Raw genomic sequence first — 23,165 nt, 5'->3', positions numbered from 1 at the left:
TGCCTGGTGAAGAAACCAGCGACAAAACTACTCCCGATGTGAAAGGTATGTCGCTAGTACGCCATGCACACATAAGGGTAGCACCAATATTCCACACTGTCTCTGGCTTACCCTGTACTAGCGGGCCAACTGACTGGTACTGACACGGCGATCGTCTTCCACGGTGTTAATTACATTTTCCTCCAAATCTGGTGTGCGAACATTTCGGGTACGTCCTTCATGATTTCCTGCTTCCTGAAACGACCCTGTCTCAGCCAAATGACAAAATACTGTTTTTCCGACGATGCTGTAGTCTACAGGAAAGTAGTATCACACTAAAGTTGTGAACAAATCAATGAGGATTTGCAGAAAATAAATGCATGGTGTAATGACTGGCAGTTATCTCTCAATATTAGTAAGTGTAATCTACTGTGTATAACAAGGCGAAAATCCCCCTTAATGTATGAGTACAAAATAAATGATCAGTCTTTGAAAGCGGTAACATCAGTCAAGTACCAGCGTGTGACTAATCGAAATGATCTCAAATGGAATGATCAGATTACACAAGTAACGGGTAAGGCGAACTCTAGATTGCGGTTTATTGGTAGAATCCTGAAGCGATGCAGTCCTTCAACAAAGGAAATAGCTTACAATACGTTAGTTCGTCCAGTCTTAGAGTATTGTTCGTCTGTATGGGACCCTTACCAGCTGGGTCTGATTCAAGAGATTGAGAAGGTCCAAAGAAGAGCGCCATGATTCGTGACTGGTACATTCAGCCATCGCGAAAGCGTTACAAATCTCATAGAAAGTTTGCAGTGGAACACACTTGCAGACAGACGACGAGCTAAACATACGGGGCTGCTCATTAAATTCCGAAATCCAATCTTCGCCGAGCATGTAGAGCATGTATTATTACCACCAACTTCCACAAATCGCGTAATGATCATCATTCAAAGATAAGGGAAATAAGAGCTCGTACTGAGGCGTTCAGACAGTCGTTTTTACCTCGCGCGATCCGCGAATGGAACAGAGGGGGGAAATATGACTTTGGCGCGAATTGTGCCCTCCACCAAACGGCGCTTGGTGGCTAGCGGAGTATATATGTAGATTTAGATGTAGAAAGATTGAATTCCGTGGTTGTTGTCGGCGGTAATACGTTTCCTGATACAATATTTCTGCGTATAGCCCATTGCCAATATCCTTTCCGTAACTAAACACCCGTGGTCTATGAATGCACCCGTGGTCTAAGGACGCCGGCACCGTAGCTCAGCGTGCTCGGTCAGAGGGTTAGCTGCCCTCTGTAATAAAAAACTGAGTGAACGGACCATTGGTGAACCTCATGAGACGTCCGCCACGAACAAATACAACAAAAAAGTAGAGTCTATGATTAGCAATCAAAACGTCCTCGGTCCCGGGTTCGAAACCCACTACCGCTTAAATTCTGATTAATAATCAGCATTGCCGGCCGAAGACTTCCAACATAAGAAGTCACCCTCATTCCGACAACGGGCTTTTCATGACGGTGGAGGAGCAGACAGAGGTTCAGAGCCCTCTCTGGTCCTTGGAGCGGGAAACTGCCCTTAAATGCGGGAGAATCAGCAATAATCAATGGCACGAGGATATAGAAGCAAATGGCAACCGCTGCATTAAAGACATGTAATGTGTACACACAGGACATGTGGCCTGTAATTAAAGAAGTGTCATGATGATCTCTTCATTCGCAACAGAATCAGAAATACTCCATCATTGAGAGCTCCGCGAGGGGACTGCCAAGGGGGAGGTGACCATAAGAAAAAGACTGAATAATCAACGACAGTATAGCGTTCTACGAGTCGGGGCGCGGAATGTCAGAAGCTTGAACGTGGTAGGGAATCTAGAGAACCTGAAAATAGAAATGCTAAGACTCAGTCTAGATATAGTCGGGTCAGTGAAGTGAAATGGAACGAAGACAAGGATTTATTCGTACATCCATATTTAAATTGAGTGAAGATGGGACACAACTGGTATAATTTTTATTAAAAATGAAACCCCTCCAGCTGTACTTAAGATTTTATATTTATTTGGCTACTACTTTCGATGTTGCGTCAACGCCATCTTCAAGCCCGTACACTTTGAAGCTAGTACGAAACTAGTAGCCAAATAAATATAAAATCTTAAGTATAGCTAGAGGAATTTCATTTTTAATAAAAGAAACAAAGATTTCTGGTCAAATGAGTATAGGGTAGTATCAACAGAAGCAGAAAATGGTATAACGGGAGTAGGATTCGTTATTAATAGGAAGGTTGGGCAGAAAGTGTGTTACTGTGAACAGTTCAGTGACCGGGTTGTTCTAATCAGAATTGACAGCAAACCAACACCGACAACGATAGTTCAGGTATACATGCCGACGTCGCAAGCTGAAGATGAACAGGTAGAGAAAGTGTATGAGGATATTGAAAGGGTAATGCAGTACATAAAGGGAGACAAAAACCTAATCGTCATGGGGGACTGGAATGCAGCTGTAGGGGAAGCAGTAAAAGAAAAGGTTACAGGAGAATGTGGGCTTGGGACGAGGAATGAGGGAGATGGAAGACTAATGGAGTTCTGTAATAAATTTCAGCTCGTAATAGCGAATACTCTGTTCAAGAATCACACGAGTAGGACGTATGCTTGGAAAAGGCCGGGTGAGACGGAAAGGTTGTAGTTAGATTACATCATGGTCAGAAACAGATTCCAAAATCAGATACTAGATTGTAAGGCAGATCCAGGAGCGGATATAGAATCAGATCATAATTTAATAATGATGAAGGGAAGGCTGTAGTTTAAGAGGTTAGTAAGAAAGAATCGACATGCAAAGAAGTGGGATACGGAAGTACTAGGAATGACGAGATACTCTTGAAGGTCTCTAAGGCTATAGATACAGCAATAAGGAATAGCTCAGTAGGCAGTACAGTTGAAGAGGAATGGACATCTCTAAAAAGGGCCATCACAGAAGTTGGGAAGGGAAACATAGGTAGAAAGAAGGTAGTTGCGAAGAAACCATTAGTAACAAAAGGAATACTTCAATTGATCAACGCAGGGAGGAAGTACAAAGATGTTCAGGGAAAGTCAGGAATAAAAAAATACAAGTCGCTGAGAAATGAAATAAATAGGAAGTGCACGGAAGCTAAGACGAAATGGCTGCAAGAAAAATTTGAAGAATTCGAAAAAGAAATGATTGTCGGAAGGACTGACTCAGCATACAGGAAAGTCAAAATAACCTACGGTGAAATTAAAAGCAAGAGTGGTAACGATAAGAGTACAGCGAGAATTCCACTGTGAAATGCAGAGAAGAGAGCGGATAGGTGGAAAGAGTACAATGAAGGCCTCTATGAGGAGGAGGATTTGTCTGATGTTATTGAAGAAGAAACAAGAGTCGACTTATAATCAGAATTTAAGAGAACTTTGGAAGATTTAGGATCAAATAAGGCAGAAGGAATAGATAACATTCCATCAGAATTTCTAAAATCATTGGGGGAAGTGGCAACAAAGCGACTGTTCACGTTAGTGTTAGAATGTATGAGTGTGGCGACGTAACATCTGACTTTCAAAAAAATATCGTCCACACAATTCCGAAGACTGGAAGACTTAACAATTGCGAGAATTAACGCACAATCAGTTTAACAGTTTATGCATCCAAGCTTCTGACACGAATAATATGCAGAAGAATGGAAAAGAAAATTGAGGATTTCTTAGATGCCGATCAGTTTGACTTCAGGAAAGGTAAAGGCACGAGAGAGGCAATGCTGACGTTGCGATTGATAGTGGAAGCAAGACTAAAGAAAAATCAAGACACGTGCATAGGACCTGTCGACCTGGAAAAAGCGTTCGACAATGTAAAATGGTGCAACGTGTTCGAAATTCTGAGAAAAATAGGAGTACGCTATAGGGAGATACGATTAATATACAGTATGTATAAGAGCCATGAGGGAATAATAGACGGGACGAACAAGAACGAAGTGCTCGGATTGAAAAGGGTGTAAGACAGGAATGTAGTCTTTCGCCCCTATTGTCCAATCTGCACATCGAAGAAGCAATGATATAAATAAATGAAAGGTTTAGGAGTGGAATTAAATTCCAAAGTGAAGAAAGGATATCAATAATGTGATTGGCTGATAACATTGCTCTTTTGAATGAAAGTGAAGAAGAAGTGTAACATGATGTGCTGAATGGAACGAACAGTCTAATGAGTACAGAATATGGATTGAGAGTAAATCGAAGAAAGACGAATGTAATGAGAAATAGCAGAAATGGGAACAGTGCGAAACTTAACATCAGCATTTACGGTCACGAAGTAACTGGAGTTAAAGAATTCTGCTTCCTAGGCAGTAAAATAACCAATGACGGACGGAGCAAAAAGGACATTAAAAGCAGATTAGCACTGGCGAAAAGGTCATTCCTGGCCAAGATAAGTCTATTAGTATCAAACGTAGGCCTTAATTTGAGGAAGAAATTTCTCAGACTGTACGTTTGGAGCACAGCATTGTATGGCAGTGAAATATGGACCGTGGGAAAACCGGAACAGAAGAGAACCGATGCATTTGAGACGAGGTGCTACAGACGAATGTTGAAAATTAGGTGGACTGATAAGGTAAGGAACGAGGAGGTTCTGTGCATAATCGGAAAGGAAAGGAATATGTGGAAAACACTGATATGGAGAAGGGACAGGATGACAGTACATCTGTCAAGACATCAGAGAATGACTTGCGTGGTATTAGAGGGAGCTGTAGAGGTCACAAATTGTAGAGGAAAACAGAGATTGGAATACATCCAGCAAGTAATTGAGGACTTAGGTTGTAGGCGCTACTCTGAATGAAGAGGTTGGTACAGGAGAGGAATTCGTGGCGGGCCCTACCAAACCAGCCAGAAGACCGAAAAAAAGTATGACTGAATACATGGTCTCTAGCATGGAAAACACGCATTTTCTGACGTAATTTCATTAGATCTTTTTTGTTTCGTATACTCTCATCGATCAATCCCGAGGGTTTGAACGCGCTGGAAAAAATCACCGTGTGTAGTACCAAGATCCACCTGTTAGGAGAATCCTCGTACATTCATAGTTGAAATGGAGGACAGTGGGACGTCAGCTGGTATAAATTTACATAAAAAAATGGAGAAATTCCTCCACCTGTATTTTAGGTGTCGATTTCATTTTGGCAGCTAGTTTCAACGTTGTAACAACGTCATCTTCAGGCCCTGTTTGACGTTAACTGCGTGCGGCTGATACTAGAAGCCAGTGGTGAGAAATGGATGTGCTTCGTGTGGAAGGTGGTTAGTAACATCTTGAATTACTAACCACCTTCCACACGGAGCACTTCAATTTCTCACCACTGGCTTCCAGTATCAGCCGCACGCAGTTGACGTCAACAAGTGTATGGGCCTGAAGATGACGTTGTTACAACGTTGAAACTAGTTGCCAAAATAAAATCGACACCTTAAATACAGCCGGAGGAATTTCTTCATTTTTAATATAGATATATTAGGAGAATAGTGAATCAGTCAGATTCAGAGGGGCGGAGCACGTGGTAGGGACGAGTGATACGGAGTGAAATCCAGAAGGTCAAAGATGACTGGGTCAACCGAAAAACAAATGGATTGATGAAGCCATGGAGGACCTGTAGAAAATAGGCTATAGTGGATGGGAAGCTCGATCTTTGAATCGTGATAACTGGCGGAGAACTGTTGAACTGGCAAGGTACACAGTGTATTGCAGAGCTACAGAAGAAAAACTACGACTTTACATTGAAAACAGACTTTTGAATGAATCAGGTTCTTGATGTGACGGGCTTCAACAGCACACAACTCCGTCACTTTGTTATTTATCTTCTGACATCTATCTATAAATGCAATTCACAATGAAAGTGGTTCTTGGTTTATCCTTTGTCATCCAAGTAGGAACTAAGTTGAACTGCGATTTAAAATAACACTCCTCAATGTTTCGGACTGATTACACTCGCACTGAAAGCTTCTCATCATTTCTTAGCTAAGTGTCTTGTTCCGTTATGCAGAGTAATCCCAGCAAACACTCCAGATGGAGTAGATTTGTCTTCCAATCATCTGTGATTCCGGAGATCGCACAGTCCGATGCGAGAGGCACAAAGTTTGCGGCAGTAATGAACTAGTGCCAGGTGAAGCAACATCTAACCTTCCACTCTATCAAACCAGTTCCTTACCTGCCTGCCTTTTATCATTCGCTTTTTAACGGTTGTTTTCATTTAAAAAAGTATCCCGCGATGATCTTGTGATCTCTAGGGTGAGCGGTAATGTGGCGCAGTGGCTAAGGTCCAGGCTTCGTATTTGAGAGGAACTGGATGCAGATTCACGTCTATTTATCCAGATTTAGTTTTTCTGTGGTTTCTCTAGGTCGATCAAGGCGAATGGCGAGAAAATGTCACGGCTGTATTTCTTCTAGTTCGTGTCTGACACGAATTTGCTCTCCGTCTCTGATGATCACTATGTCGATGGGACGTTAAACCCCAGCGTACATTCCTTTCAGGTACTGTTGATGGAAGTTTATACCACCTTTACAACATGTTTCAGCCACATGCTGGTCGAGGGTCCCACAACGGCTCTCACTGACGACATGTCCTGGGGAGGCCTTTATTGAGAAGGTTGTAAAGTTATCAACACCCATCCTCGTAGCTGCGGTTGGTAACTTATGAACAACACCCGTGTGATAAACGATGCCATTTTAAATCTTCAGTAAATCAAAAAGGAAAAGAAATAGTAGTTATCTGGCCACGGACGACGTTTTAGCTTGATAAGACGATTCGTAAAAGGTGCAGAGATTACGACGGTGACAGCCCTAGAAGAAGCGGTGGTGAAAGAAATGATAAACCTCTGACACCGTGATTTAATTTATTCATCACAATGCACGTTTCAGACATTCAACATCAACTGTGGTAAGATAAAAAGTTTATCTGTGGTCATACGTGCATAACCAAGTAAGTTACCAGTCAGAGTTTTTGAAACTTCGGTAAGAAATACTTGGGGGAAGCGCAGAACACGTGTACCAGCAGGCCAGAAGCCAACCATTCCTCGTGCCCAACGAAATGTCTCAAAAAAAGGAAAGTAAGCGAAATAGACTAGAAGACCAACCTTTGACTAACTATAGTCTTGACCAAAAGTCCATCTTTGCTAGCATAAATATTTTCCGCTGGCGCCACTGGCAGTCACAGCCAACATTACCTGCTTTTTCAAAATTCTACATATTCGCGGTTGAGAATAGTGATCTAGGAAGTACAGAATTTCTTTCCTTAATTCCAGACAATTTCCACAAACTAACTGTAGTCAGAATCCCGATTTGGGTAAATAATGACTATCTTCACGTGTATTTATATGTGGGTTATGTGTATAAGCGTAAATATATTTTTGGTGACTGAGGACAATGTACTGAACAACATTACATCAATACTGACTTAATTTGCAGACTAATAATTGTAGCTATTAGGACTAGTATGATTTCAGGTTGGTTAGTACCTCCACGTAGATGTGGCAAGAGCAAACCATTAAAGCTTGTTTTTCCCTGGGCAGCAGGTCAGTTGTTGAAGTGTGCTTGTGTGGACGCGAAACGGTTAGCCCATACTGACTAGCGTTATACAATTAGCAACGCAGTTCGAAAATGCAGAAAACATCAGGTAGTAAAGTTTGTGACGTATTTGTGGGTAGATAGTTCGACAGAGAATGAAGACAACGAACACACCAATATAGCAATTGTGTGTACATATTAAGGTACCACATTACAAAAATACCTGCATTTGTACCCGTTACACCATATACATATACATATATATATATATATATATATATATATATATATATATATATATATATATATATATATATGATTTTGATAAATAGTCAGCCGAAGACTTCCGGCATAAGAAGTCAGCCTCATTTTGCCAACGGCCTTGTCAAAGAGGGCGGAGGAGCGGATAGAGGTTCAGGGCACTCTCTTGTCCTAGGGGTGGGAAATTGCCCCTAAAGGCGGAAGAATCAGCAATGATCAACGACATGAGGATGCAGAAGGCAATGGAAACCACTGCACTGAAGACACGTAACGTGTATCCACAGGACATGTGGCCTGCAGTTGAAGAAGTGTCGTGATGATCTCTCCATTGGCAAAAGATTCCGGAATAGTCCCCAATTCGGATCTCCGGAAGGGTACTGCAAAGGGGGAGGTTACCATGAGAAAAAGATTGAATAATGTTCTACGAATCGGGGCGTGGAATATCAGAAGCTTGAACGTATAGGGAAACTAGAAAATCTGAAAAGGGATATAAAAAGGCTCAATCTAGGGTTCAGTGAAGTGAAGTGGAAGGAAGACAAGGATTTCTGGTCAGATGAGTATCGGGTAATATCAACAGCAGCAGAAAATGGTATAACAGGTGTAGGATTCGTTATGAATAGGAAGGTAGGGCAGAGGGTGTGTTACTGTGAACAGTTCAGTGACCGGGTTGTTCTAATCAGAATCGACAGCAGACCAACACCGACAACGATTGCTCAGGTATACATGGCGACGTCGCAAGCTGAAGATGAACAGATAGAGAAAGTGCATGAGGATATTGAAAGGGTAATGCAGTATGTAAAGGGGGACGAAAATCTAATAGTCATGGGCGACTGGAATGCAGTTGTAGGGGAAGGAGTAGAAGAAAAGGTTACAGGAGAATATGGGCTTGGGACAAGAAATGAAAGAGGAGAAAGACTAATTGAGTTCTGTAACAAGTTTCAGCTAGTAATAGCGAATACCCTGTTCAAGAATCACAAGAGGAGGAGGTATACTTGGAAAAGACCGGGAGATACGGGAAGATTTCAATTAGATTACCTCATGGTCAGACAGAGATTCCGAAATCAGATACTGGATTGTAAGGCGTACCCAGGAGCAGATATTTCAGTTGATTGATGAAAGGAGGAAGTACAAACATGTTCCGGGAAAATCAGGAATACAGAAGTACAAGTTCAAAATGGTTCAAATGGCTCTGAGCACTATGGGACTCAACTGCTGTTGTCCTTAGTCTCCTAGAACTTAGAACTACTTAAACCTAACTAACCTAAGGACATCACACACATCCATGCCGGAGGCAGGATTCGAACCTGCGACCGTAGCAGTCGCAAGGTTCCGGACTGCGCGCCTAGAACCGCGAGACCACCGCGGCCGGCGAAGTACAAGTCGCTGAGGAATGAAATAAATAGGAAGTGCAGGGAAACTAAGACGAAATGGCTGCAGCAAAAATGTGAAGACATCGAAAAAGATATGATTGTCGGAAGGACAGACTCAGCATACAGGAAAGTCAAAACAACCTTTGGTGACATTAAAAGCAACGGTGGTAACATTAAGAGTGCAACGGGAATTCCACTGTTAAATACAGAAGAGAGCAGATAGGTGGAAAGAATACATTGAAAGCCTCTATGAGGATAAAGATTTGTCTGATGTGATAGAAAAAGAAACAGGAGTCGATTTAGAAGAGATAGGGGATCCAGTATTAGAATCGGAATTTAAAAGAGCTTTGGAGGACTTACGGTCAAATAAGGCAGAAGGGAAAGATAACATTCCATCAGAATTTCTAAAATCCTTAGGGGAAGTGGCAACAAAACGACTATTCACGTTGGTGTGTAGAATATATGAGTCTGGCGACATACCATCTGACTTTCGGAAAAGCATCATCCACACAATTCCGAAGACGGCAAGAGCTGACAAGTGCGAGAATTATCACACAATCAGCTTAACAGCTCATGCATCGAAGCTGCTTACAAGAATAATATACAGAAGAATGGAAAAGAAAATTGAGAATGCGCTAGGTGACGATCAGTTTGGCTTTAGGAAAAGTAAAGGCACGAGAGTGGCAATTCTGACGTTACGGCTAATAATGGAAGCAAGGCTAAAGAAAAATCAAGACACGTTCATAGGATTTGTCGACCTGGAAAAAGCGTTGGACAATATAAAATGGTACAAGCTGTTCGAGATTCTGAAAAAAAGTAGGGATAAGCTATAGGGAGAGACGGGTCATATACAGTATGTACAACAACCAAGAGCGAATAATAAGAGTGGACGATCAAGAACGAAGTGCTCGTATTAAGAAGGGTGTAAGACAAGGCTGTAGCCTTTCGCCCCTACTCTTCATTCTGTACATCGAGGAAGCAATGATGGAAACAAAAGAAAGGTTCAGGAGTGGAATTAAAATACAAGGTGAAAGGATATCAATGATACGATCCGCTGATGACATTGCTATCTTGAGTGAAAGTGAAGAAGAATTAAATGATCTGCTGAACCGAATGAACAGTCTAATGAGTACACAGTATGGTTTGAGAGTAAATCGGAAAAAGACGAAGGTAATGAGAAGTAGTAGAAATGAGACCAGCGAGCAACTTAACATCAGGTTTGATGGTCTCTAAATCAATGAAGTTAAGGAATTCTGCTACCTAGGCAGTAAAATAACCAATGACGGACGGAGCAAGGAGGACATCAAAAGCAGACTCGCTATAGCAAAAAAGGCATTTCCGGCCAAGAGAAGTCTACTAATATCAAATACCGGCCTTAATTTGAGGAAGAAATTGCTGAGGATGTACGTCTATAGTACAGCATTGTATGGTAGTGAAACATGGACTGTGGGAATACCGGAACAGAAGAGAATCGAAGCATTTGAGATGTGGTGCTATAGACGAATGTTGAGAATTAGGTGGACTGATAAGGTAAGGAATGAGGAGGTTCTACGCAGAATCGGAGAGGAAAGGAATATGTGGAAAACACTGATAAGGAGAAGGGACAGGATGATAGGACATCTGCTAAGACATGAGGGAATGAGTTTCATGGTACTGGAGGGAGCTGTAGAGGGCAAAAACTGTAGAGGAAGACAGAGATTGGTATACGTCAAGCAAATAATTGAGGACATAGGTTGCAAGTGCTACTCTGAGATGAAGAGGTTAGCACAGGAAAGGAATTCGTGGCGGGCCGCATCAAACCAGTCAGCAGACAGATGACAAAAAAATGGCTTCTTGGTTCAGTGACCGTTTCTAAATTAAAATTGAAACAAATGAGCCCTCGGTCACAATTACTTTTAGTCTTATTGACCAGGTTTCAACACTTCTAAGAGTGCCTGCATCAGAATTAAAACAACTGAAATGGCCTATACCACAGTTACAAATTTGTAGGAAAAGACATTTTTAGGTAAAAAGTGTAAGTATTGACTAACAATAAAAGACAGAGGCAGTACTTACATGTCACATTCAATATAATTAACAGGCCAGAAGGGCTTTAGTCATAAAATATATGAAAAGAAATACGTAAAAGCGAGCCACTATGGACTGCTCGTACCTGTACAGCCACAGGTTGCAACCTGACCATTTCAGTTGTTTTAATTCTGAAGGCACTCTTAGAAGTGTTGAAACCTGGTCAATAAGGCTAAAAATAGTTGTGAGCGAGGACTCATTTGTTTCAATTTTAATATATGTAACACAAGGTTGTAAAGAGATGAAACACACCTGATTAAAACATAATAAGACTTATATTATCCTAATATTACTGAGCCAAAGTGGCATCATCATAAAATGTAAAGAAAACAAACACCGTTAGTCTACCGACCGACTGGAATCAGAGATAGAAATGGTCTGTTTTTACGCAAGTTGGTTGAGCACTTGGACGGCGCAAAATATGGGCTTCTCCTACACAGATTATGTTTTCACCTTGCGGTTCGTTCTGAAGTTCCAAAACTTGTAACTGGTGATCTACTTTAGTTATGTACTTGTGGGAATACTTAAATTATTCGGCTAACCATACCTGATGTTCGTGCTGACCTTCTGAATGGCGGTGAATAAATTAATTTACAGTGACAAAGGTAGAATATTCTTTATATCACTGCTTATATAACTGGGAGGCAGAAGCGGAAACATGATCTGAACTATTCATTCAGCAACATAGGATACCTTAGCAGCACGAGTGGAAAGTATAGGGAATGTGTCAGTTTTTCATTGAGCGTACATGTTCGATCAGCTGGACTGTTGTCTGTATGTAAGATGTGGCTAGGTACTTTCAGCTGCGTGTTATGAGGCAATCTGTGGATTGAGGACTTTCCAGCAGATGAAAGTAACTTCAAGGACAATTTGTCTGCCTATCAAAGACAATCCATTGGTGTTAGGAACGTTAACAAAAGGGAGCGGCGCAAAGCGCTGACGGCCTTGTAAAGTTTCCTAAGGCGGCTCGAAGACAGGCTGCCAAGTTCCGAAACAGTTGGCCTTATCTCGCTGAATAGCAGTAGAGACGCCCGGGAACTTTCTCTCAGGGCGCAAACTCGGGCTATTTGGAAGTTGGTAACTAGGGTCGATGTGAACACTTTGTTACGCCCCACCTCAGCACACCACCCGCGGCTACGGCGTCTGGCGTGCAAGCCACGTGCAACCAAGGACCTTGGGCGCGTTACCCAGCCAGCGGGACACAGGTGTACACCCTCTCTGCGATAACGTCCACCTCTGTTCTCAAATCGCGATAACGCACAATGCGCGAGGTTACTCTTCTGCTACTCGTACACGTCGTGGCTACTGCAGCATCGTGAGGCGACAGTTGGATACCTTGCACAACTCGAGACGTTGGGACAGAAAAATAAACACGCGACGGGAATTAATTTTATTGTTTAGTCTGCTGTCGTAACAGTTTTGTTTGTCGAAATATAAAAACAATTGAGCTTTTTAAACTCAATTACGCACGCATTTAGTGACGTTCAAGAAGGGCCTTGACAGAGAAGCACTGTTGGGAAAGAAAAGGAGACTGAAAGCGTAAAGCGTATAGACCACGACAGCCAACACAGCTGGACCAATATAATTCGCTCATATTTATTTTCTTTATTTCCTTGTGCTAACAAGCTATGGTTCCTCACATAAGACTAGGTTCTGGTATGTGGATTTTGTTTTTATGAAGACTAAATGATTTGCGCCGGCCAAGCAATGCACGAAAGGGCACACTTGTGGTCCCTTGTGTTGGCGAACATGGTAACATATAGAGGAAAATGAGAAGACAGAGGGTGATCAAAAACCAAAAGATGACAGCTTGTTAGTTCAATGTAAAACAGTTAAATGTAAAACAGCATAATAAATATCACAATTAAAAAAGACTGTACTACGACGCAACCAAAAGATATTTTTTGATCGACTTTGTTCTGTAAAGTGAAACTAAAGGAAAAATTATAAAAATATGTATAAATCAGTGGTGATTTTTATTTTAGAATGATGAAACGTAAAACGTTTTGTTTATCTATCTAGTGTAATATTATGAAGGAGGTAATAGCTACCGGCTGTAACTGTGATTTTAAAAAAACATAAAAGAAGTAACTGAATAGTGGTGTTTTAAATCAAACTACTCATCCTTCGAATCTTTGTTATGCTATTGGAGAGTACAGTGCAGGAAGATGTGTAGAAAGGCCGAGCAGAAAGACTAAATTAATAAGACAAAGATAGTATTATAACGTACTATTGCTCATTTTTCCCTTTTGTTGAGGAAGTGACGTCTTTCGCATTAATTAGAGAAAAAAATTACCTTCCACAATGCATAACGGTGGTAAAGAGTCGATTAACTGCAGTAAACGCTGTACGTTGCTTTGAAACCGGCGCTTCCACGTTAAATGCCCCAAAACGTTGGCAGATTACTGCTTACGGTTGCTTCTTGTTCTTATAGTGCGCCACGAAAAAGTCTACGTTTGAGAGCGTGGCTGCGGCTTATATGCAACGTAGCGCGACTCCTAAGTCAGGTATATAAATACCGACATGTAGACAAAGGATCATAGTGACACTCGTGTCTTTCCGACGAGCGTGTGGTAACAACAGAAACGTGAAGTATGGCTACGTTATTAGCAAATGCGATAAAACACGACCAACGTACTGTTATTCTTTCCTAGACTGGCGCCAGACATTCGTTGGAGACGGAAGAATATGTATGTGGCAGTGGTGCCATCCATCTTTCCCTCGTCACAAGAAGTTCAAGAGCCAACCACCTGCTGCACAGGAGATGCCCACCCCCTTCTTTGATTACAGGGACCCGTTTCTTATGTCTCCATCACTGGGGAACGGCACCCATGCTATTATGACGCCTTTGGCCACATTTAAAAAGGCCTTTGAGCGTCGACAAATCCTGTTGCACTGGGATGTCGACAGGCAGTTACAGACTTCCTAATGCAGCGGGACACGGCACTGAACCAAGCTGGTATCTTCAACCTGGAACGTTGCTTGATTGGCATACCGATTGTGGACTGTACGGCCTTCGTACGGAAACTTTTTGATCGCCCCTTATAATTTTGTCGTGTGAACACACTATTAGTTTTAGATAGAAAATGTTACAGTGCTTTCGTGAATAACAAAATGTGAGGAAAACATTTTCGGATGTACTTCTGATCTTACAAGCAATTTAATAAGTCACAGCTACAAAATACTAACGCGAATTCTTTACACACGAATGGAAAGACTGGTAGAAGCCGACCTCGGGGAAGATCAATTTGGATTCCGTAGAAATGTTGGAACACTTGAGGCAATACTGACCTTACGACTTATCTTAGAAGAAAGATTAAGGAAAGGGAAACCTACATTTCTAGCGTTTGTAGACTTAGAGAAAGCTTTTGACAATGTTGACTGGAATACTCTCTTTCAAATTCTAAGGGTGGCAGGGGTAAAATACAGGGAGCGAAAGGCTATTTACAATATGTACAGAAACCAGATGGCAGTTATAAGAGTCGAGGGCCACGAAAGGGAAGCAGTGGTCAGGAAGGGAGTGAGACAGGGTTGTAGCCTCTCCCCGATGTTATTCAATCTGTATATTGAGCAAGCAGTAAAGGAAACAAAAGAAAAATTCGGAGTAGGTATTAAAATCCATGAAGAAGAAATAAAAACTTTGAAGTTCGCCGATGACATTGTAATTCTGTCAGAGACAGCAAAGGACTTGGAAGAGCAGTTGAACGGAATGGACAGTGTCTGAAAGGAGGATATACGATGAACATCAACAAAAGCAAAACGAGGTTAATGGAATGTTGTCGAATTAAGTCGTATGATGCTGAGGGAATTAGATTAGGAAATGAGACACTTAAAGTAGTAAAGGAGTTCTGGTATTTGGGGAACAAAATAACTGATGATGGTCGAAGTAGAGAGGATATAAAATGTAGACTGGCAATGGCAAGGAAAGCGTTTCTGAAGAAGAGAAATTTGTTAACATCGAATATAGATTTATGTATCAGGAAGTCGTTTATCAAAGTATTTGTTTGGAGTGTAGCCATGTATGGAAGTGAAACATGGACGATAACTAGTTTGGACAAGAAGAGAATAGAAGCTTTCGAAATATGGTGCTACAGAAGAATGCTGAAGATTAGATGGGTAGATCACATAACTAATGAGGAGGTATTGAATAGGATTGGGGAGAAGAGAAGTTTGTGGCACAACTTGACTAGAAGAAGGGATCGGTTGGTAGGACATGTTTTGAGGCATCAAGGGATCACAAATTTAGCATTGGAGGGCAGCGTGGAGGGTAAAAATCGTAGAGGGAGACCAAGAGATGAATACACTAAGCAGATTCAGAAGGATGTAGGTTGCAGTAGGTACTGGGAGATGAAGCAGCTTGCACAGGATAGAGTAGCATGGAGAGCTGCATCAAACCAGTCTCAGGACTGAAGACAACAACAACAACAGAAGAAAATATCGCTCGAAGAAGTCCACCTTTGAATGTAAATAACTTTTACACACTCAAGTTTATGACGTCATGGAAACTCTCTTCGTAATAGCTCCATGGTTTTTACTCGACTCTGATTTACAAAATACCCTGGTTTGGAGCCGAGTGACAAATATGCAGTCGCAGACCTTTATTTCGTAATATTCTCAAACGTTATTCATCAGGTGAAAGATAATTTTATTAGCAATATTTTCTTCGTTTCTATTGAAACTGTCACTGCCAACTATGTGCGGCGCCCACCTTTTAGTTTCTGTAATATTACGTTACTTTTGTATAGACAAGTTTTAGAATAGTAATTGTGCACTGCAGTTTGTGAGGCTCTAGTTGGGACTCGGTAGGTTCTGATCTATCGACCGATGTTTACGTGAAATCGAAAGTCTCAGCAATATTTGTCACTCTAGAAAGGTTGTAACTGATTTTCAGCCCTGATATCTTACTGTGGAAGACACGTAAGTCTACCACGTCACGTTGGAAGCTATGAAGCAGTGATCGGAAGCCGATGCTTTCTTGCCGAGAAAGGTGTAAACTCGATTTCATTACTAGAAAGTTTACGACTCATTTCATATATTACAGGGAACAATGTTACATAACAACTTGTGATTAACTCATAGGATTTCTGTACGAAATAGATACGAAAATACGCGAGAAAATGCCTGAACTTAAAAAGTAAAAAGATGTCTTTATGCAGGTGCGCACCTACCCACAGATATGCTTGAGAACTGGGAAAAGTATTACTTTAGAAGTATCTCCAGTTGGAACACATCCCGTTCGCTCCAGCTAGCACCCTCTGAGTTACAGCTACTTCCATCTTCAAAGAAATTTGTGACTAGAAAATCAAATTCAGCCCAATGAAGAAGTTGTGATAACTGCAGGTGTATATTTCTCATTATTTAAAAAATTTCAGGGTTGCAATCGACTAGCTGAAAAATGATGAACGGAGTAGATTGGCTTGCATGGGGACTACGCAAAAAAGTAAGTGCATTTTTGACGTAATAATAATCGTCTTTACTGCTGGATACAGTTTTTTTGCCTGAATACTAAACAAATAGTTGGCAGCTTCTTTATTGTTTCCATTGTCTGGCTCTGTCATTTGCGTTTATGTTAATCATACCAACGGTTCATCTTCGTGTTGTGAGTAATTAGTGTTCTAGTTTGTTTTTACGTATTTCTTTAAGAGCTGTATGAAGTATAAACTTTCACTGTGTCCATTGTGTGTTGTTAACAAAGCAGCATATGTTAACTAAAGATGATAAAAAACAACAAGAATGTGGATGTGGTACTTTATGTATGTTACGAATGTTTTTACTTGCATGTTCTGAAGTAATGGAACGAAGATTTAAAGGGAAAGTGCAAGTAATAATAATTACAAAATAGCCAAATACAAGGATCTGGCAACGAAGTAAATGCCATATTTAAAAATATGATTGCATACATTGTCCTTGTAGCAATTAGCACACCGGGGAGGTTCCTCATCGAACAGTGAAAAGCCTACAGCGTCTAAAAATCCGGGGTCAGCTGTACTCAACACCCTTGAAACGGTTCGTCGAAAGCAATGAACTTAGCGCTAACATGTTGCTTAAACCGTTACCTTATATCGGCGCAGTATAAAGATGAGTAGGTCAATAATAATAATAATAATAATAATAATAACAGAAACAAAAACTTCGCGATCAAGTCATCAAGGACGAGTGCGAGAAAAAAACCATAACCTTAAACGAAAAATTTACACTCTGTAATTAATCATAGAAATCCAGGCACAATACACTGCTGAATTCATTGCGAATCCGAACCTTCAGGATGTAGGACGAGTGGTGTTTGAACAGAGTAATCCTTCGCAAAATTCGCAACCTTATATATTCAATTACATTGTGGCTGCATAAAAAAAAGAAGAAACATTTGTGTAACGACAAAATCGCCTGTTTCCCATGGGGCTTTTCACAACACTTTTGAGCAGCATCAATAAGTTGTGGTACAGCTCCTTTCTCGAACGCAGGCTTGAATTCGTCGTCATATACCATCGATGAGATGATCAAACCAGCCGTGGTCCTAATTGTCCCAATCTTCAATGGCGATTCTGCGTAATTCGCAGCGAGCATGTGGTCGTTGCCGACGTCCAGAAACAGCTCGTTTCAATTAATCCCAGACGTATTCAACTGCATTCATGTCAGGGAACAGACAGGCCAACCCCGTCTGGTGATACTAGCATGTTGAAGGAACGTGTTCACGAGGACAGCACGATGAGCACGCGAGTCATCATCCGTGAAGATGAGATTGTGACCAAAATGTTGGTGACAATTTCAAACTATTGGCTGCAGAACAACGTCGCTGCAACTACAGCTGTGACATTACCCTTAATAACCACGAGACGTGTACGGTGGCCCCATGCAGTGCCACCCGAGAACATCACTTCACCACCACCTCATTACACGTGTGGGACACAGTAATGGAACCGTTCGATATTACCAGGTTGTCTCCTGACACGTTGTCTGCGATTATCAGGGTACAAACAGATCCAAGTTTCATCCGTGAACAACACCTGACGCTAATCTTGGGGCATCCATTCTGCATTATTTGTTGCCCATCTGTAATGCAGTCCATGTTGTTGTGGTGTACGACATGGTGCCCGCCATGGTCGTCGGGAACAGAGATTCGCATCATGCAATCGTCTCCTAACAGTTTGATGCGATACATGATGTCCTGTAGCCTCTTCGAACGCGGAATTCTGCTTCGGAGCACTCAGACCACCATTCCTTTGACTCAAAAGTCGTAGATATCGATCATGCTGTGCACTTGTCGAATATGGAGAGCCATGGGGATGTGACTCTTTAACACTGTCTACCAACTGGAACCGTTTCCACGTCCGCACCAAGTCATTTTGATTCCGATGCACAAGTCGAGCAACTCCGGTAGTTAACAAGCCTTCCGCGCGTAACGGTTCCACAGACGCCTGTGTAAGTCCCTATTGGTGCTTTACTTTCAAGTGAACATCTGCAGTCCATTCGAGTGGCGCGTTCTATCCGTAGATAGCGCTCATGGTAACTGTGTTTGCAAACAACGTCAGCGGAGACATTCCGGTAGGTACAGAAACAATCCCAATAGCAACACACCTGCACTACATATCGACGTGATGCAACACTTTTGTTGATGTGTGTACTAAGAAGCCACACTTCTAAAAGTATTGCAAGATCGTCAGATTCAATGTGGAACTTGTGGGCTGTGTTTTTTTTTTGCGTTTTCGAAAAGAATGGGATAACACATATTGGCTCTGAGCACTATGGGACTTAACATCTGAGGTCATCAGTCCCCTAGAACTTAGAACTACGTAAACCTAACTAACCTTAGGACATCACACACATCCATGCCCGAGGCAGGATTCGAACCTGTGACCGTAGCGGTCTCGCGGTTCCACACCGAAGCGCCTAGAACCGCATTGCCACACCGGCCGGCGACGACACATATTAAGCAGAAATTTATACTACTGCTTCAAGAACACGAAGAACAAAAATAATGGTGTTGATGGAACGGAAAAATGCTAGAAGGGATTACTATATCGGAGGAAGACTTTCGGAATAGAAACAATTTCAGAACAAAAACACTTTCAGAGTTTGAAGAAGAGGGAAATAGCGATTCTAGGAGAGAATGGTCTCTGATGAAGAGAGAAAACAAGAGCGAAATAAGAAAATATTTGAAGAAAACGAAAAACATAATTATCAGAAAGAATAAATTTTGGATACGACAGCTGTGTTACGTGGTCTGTGTTACGTGATCTGGAGATGAATGGAATCGAATAAATAATACAAAAATTAAGCACTTTGAGGTTATCTTCCTGAACGTCATTGTCCTTGCAGTCACACTGCTGCCTTGTTCTCGACCTAAGGCACCATCGTGCGGCAGATGGTCAGCATGATGCTACCCGGTTCGTCAATGTCGGCTTTCAAAACTCTAGCCGCTACATCTCTGTCATTTGTTCTCATATGGCTAAGTGGACCCTTTTCCTCCGCTTGGCGCTACCGTACGGGAAGCAATATTCTCCGTGTGAACTTTCCGCTGATCACATAGCCAAATGTGTGGAAATGAACGTAACCAGGGACGCCTGGATCAATTTCAGCAAAACTTGGCACACATGTGACTTACTACCTGGGAAGCAAATTTTGTGGTGGTAAGACGAATATCTTACCCCAGTATGTCTGGAGCAATTTCAACCGAACTGCGGACAGATATGAATTTCTATGTACGGAATTTATTGTGGGGTAAGGCAATCCCACTACTGGTGTAAAATTAATCGGAAAGGCTGTTATTAGTATCTAATGGATAGTTTTCGGAATCTCTAAGCTGATTTAGCTCAATTTTAGTCAAACAGAATGATTAATATTCTCTATTATCCTTTGCAAGAAAGTAAACGAGCAAAAATGATTTTCCCATGCGGAAAGACATTTGCTGAACAGCCACCAGATACTGTCACATTCGTTTAACATCTGAGAGTATCCATACGGAGCGCTTTAAAGTGTAACGACCAGACAAAAGTAACCGTCGAAAAGGCAGACGCCAGACTGAGAGTCACTGGCAGAGTACTCACGAAGTGTAGTCCATGTACGAAGGAGTTAACATATAAATCCCACGATCGGCCGATACTTGACACTCGTCAGTCTGGGATCAGTACCACATGGGAGTGATATATTTAACAGAGAAGATACAAAGAAGAGTAGCGCGTTTCACCAGTCTGAGTTCCGTGTCAAATAGACTGATACATCAATTAGAGAACATCCAAAGAAGAGCAGCGAGTTTCGTCACAGGTTCGTTTAGCAAACGCGAAAGCGTCACGCTGATGCTCAACGAAATCCAGTGGCGGAAGCTACATGAGAGGCGATGTGCATCACGGTATGATTTACTGGTAACATACACCTACAACGTGCTGACACGAGGAAAGTTCCAACCGATTTCTCATACACAAACAGCAGTTGACCGTCGTTGCCTGGTGAAACGTTGTTGTGATGCCTCATCTAAGGAGGAGAAATGCGTACCATCACGTTTCCAACTTTGGTAAAGGTCGGACTTTAGCCTATCGCAATTGCATTTTCGTATCGCTACATTGCTGCTCGCGTTAGTCCAGATCCAATGACTGTTAGCAGAATATGGAGCCGGTGGGTTCAGGAGGGTAATACGGAACGCTGTGCTGGATCCCAACGGCCTCGTATCACTATCAGTCGAGATAACAGGCATCTTATTCGCATGGCTGTAACGGATCGTGCAGCCACGTTTCTATCCCCGAATGAACAGATGGGGACGTTTGCAAGACAACAACCATCTGCACGAACAGTTCGACGACGTTTGCAGCAGCTTGGACTATCAGCTCGGAGACCATGGCTGCGGTTACCCTTGACGCTGCATCACAGAAAGGAGCTTCTGCGATGGTGTACTCAACGACGAACCTGGGTGCACGAATGGCAAAACCTCATTTTTTCGGAGGAATTCAGGTTCTGTTTACAGCATCACGATGGTCGCATCCGTGTTTGGCGACATCGCGGTGAACGCACACTGGAAGCGTTTATTCGTCATCGCCATACTGGCGTATCGCCCGGCGTGATGGTATGGGATGCCATTGTTTACACGTCTCGGTCACCTCTTGTTCGCATTGACGGGTCTTTGAACAGTGGACGTTACATTTCAGATGTGTTACGACCCGTGACTCTACCCTTCATTCGATCCCTGCGAAACCCTACATTTCAGCAGGATAATGCACGACCGCATTTTGCTTGTCCTGTACGGGCCTTTCTGAATACAGAAAATGTTCGACTGCTGCCCTGGCCAGCACATTCTCCAGATCTCTCACCAACTGGAAACGTCTGGTCAATGGTGGCCGAGCAACTGGGTCGCCACAACACGCCAGTCACTACTCTTGATGAACTGTGGCATCGTGATGAAGCTGCATGGGCAGCTGTACCTGTACACGTCATCCAAGCTCTGTTTGACTCAATGCCCAGGCGTATCAAGGCCGTTATTACGGCGAGAGATGGTTGTTCTGGGTACCGGTTTCTCAGGATCTATGCACCTGAATTGCGTGAAAATGTAATCACGTGTCAGTTCTAGTATAATATATTTGTCCAATGAATACCCGTTTATCATCTGCATTTCTTCTTGGTGTAGCAATCTTAATGGCCAGTAGTTCAATACTTCTTCCTAGGTGTATTTCGCGAGGGGTGTATGAAAACATAGTTTGAGGGATTCGATTTGGCTCAGAGGCTTCCCAGCGAGCATCCCATTCGCAACCGGCACAGCACAGTAGGGAAGTTACAATGGTACACAAAGTGCTCACCGCCGAACACCTTCAGCAGACATGCGATGTAGATCTACGTTCGGAGTAACAGATAATAAGCGTTTACATACTGGTAATGGCAAGTAATCAGCTAATGAGTGTGGTTGGATGAACCGTCTACCAAGCACTTAAATGTCAATTATTGCAGAATGAGTGTGTAGATGCAGATGAGTGGAAGTTGAGTAAGGAAATGTCGTGTGGCACCCAGCGTGGTCTGACTTCACTTGCGCTGGCTAGGCACTGTTTCATCTTCTCATTCGTCTCGTGAGACGAGTTCCACAGTTCCCAACGCCCAAAAATTATGAGATGACGAAGATTAGCAGCCGGTAGCAGGGGCGCTAATCGTATACCACAGAGCCAGATAACATGTTAGTGTATTCAGGAAAATATTTCCCTCGAATACCCAGAGAATATCCGCTTGCGGCGGTACTCACCCTAGCGGCTGGCGCGGCGTGGCTCTGCATGTCGCGTGGCAGTGGAGGCGGCTGCGGCGGCGACGGCGTCGGGCGGCAGTCTGAGCCGTGGGGCGGTGGCAGCCAGACGGGCGCCCGCGAGCGCGCGCGCGCCGCCGCCAGCCGCCCCCACGACGCCTCCTCGGGCCACCCCTCCGCCCCCGCCTCCTCCGCCGACATGGCGGCCGCACGCGACGCTCGTCACCCCTGGCGACTGGCGCCCTCGCCCCTTCCTCGTCCTCTCCGTCTTTCGCCTCGCCTCAGGTGGTCCGCTGCGAGCGCCGCCGCCCCCGCCGCCGGCAGAATCGAGCGTTCGCTTCTGTTGTTAATGGGGATTCCCTCCGTTGCGGCCGTCCGTGTCAGTTACCGAACGCTGCCGCCGTCTCGCTGTCGCAAAAACGTCCACTCGTTAGTTAGGTAATGAAAGGGTGCGGCGACCCACAGAAAACAATAATACATCGCTGTCTCTATACAAGGTGAATATTAATAAAACCGACAATGTGCAGGGAATGATTCCTGACTGGAAACGGAGGAAGATAGGTCCTGTGAACGTGTGTCTAAAAATGGGCGGTATACGTGCGACAGCAGATCGTCCCGAAACACAGTACAGAGCTGCATCGCATCCACGTCACAACAGGTGTTCAAAGTGGCCTCCATGCGACGCAATGCACTCGTTCTCAAGTCGCATTAAGGATTGCCGCACTCTTTC

At 42.9% G+C, this 23,165-nt stretch overlaps 1 protein-coding gene across 1 annotated transcript in view; it reads right to left on the bottom strand.

Annotated features, from left to right (window-relative positions):
* LOC126336939 (rootletin) overlaps positions 1–22,504 on the bottom strand; it is a 409,210-nt gene extending 386,706 nt beyond the window's left edge. Inside the window, exon 1 of the mRNA XM_050001116.1 lies at positions 22,439–22,504. Coding sequence (XP_049857073.1) covers positions 22,439–22,468 — 30 coding nt within the window. The 5' untranslated portion in view covers positions 22,469–22,504. The remainder of the gene's footprint in view (positions 1–22,438) is intronic.
* Positions 22,505–23,165: the final 661 nt, after the last annotated feature.

The sequence above is a fragment of the Schistocerca gregaria genome, chromosome 2 (genome assembly GCF_023897955.1).
Source record: "Schistocerca gregaria isolate iqSchGreg1 chromosome 2, iqSchGreg1.2, whole genome shotgun sequence".
Taxonomy (NCBI): Eukaryota; Metazoa; Arthropoda; class Insecta; order Orthoptera; family Acrididae; genus Schistocerca; species Schistocerca gregaria.
Note: the sequence above shows the minus strand (reverse complement) of the source record. Positions and strands in the feature narration are given on the sequence as shown.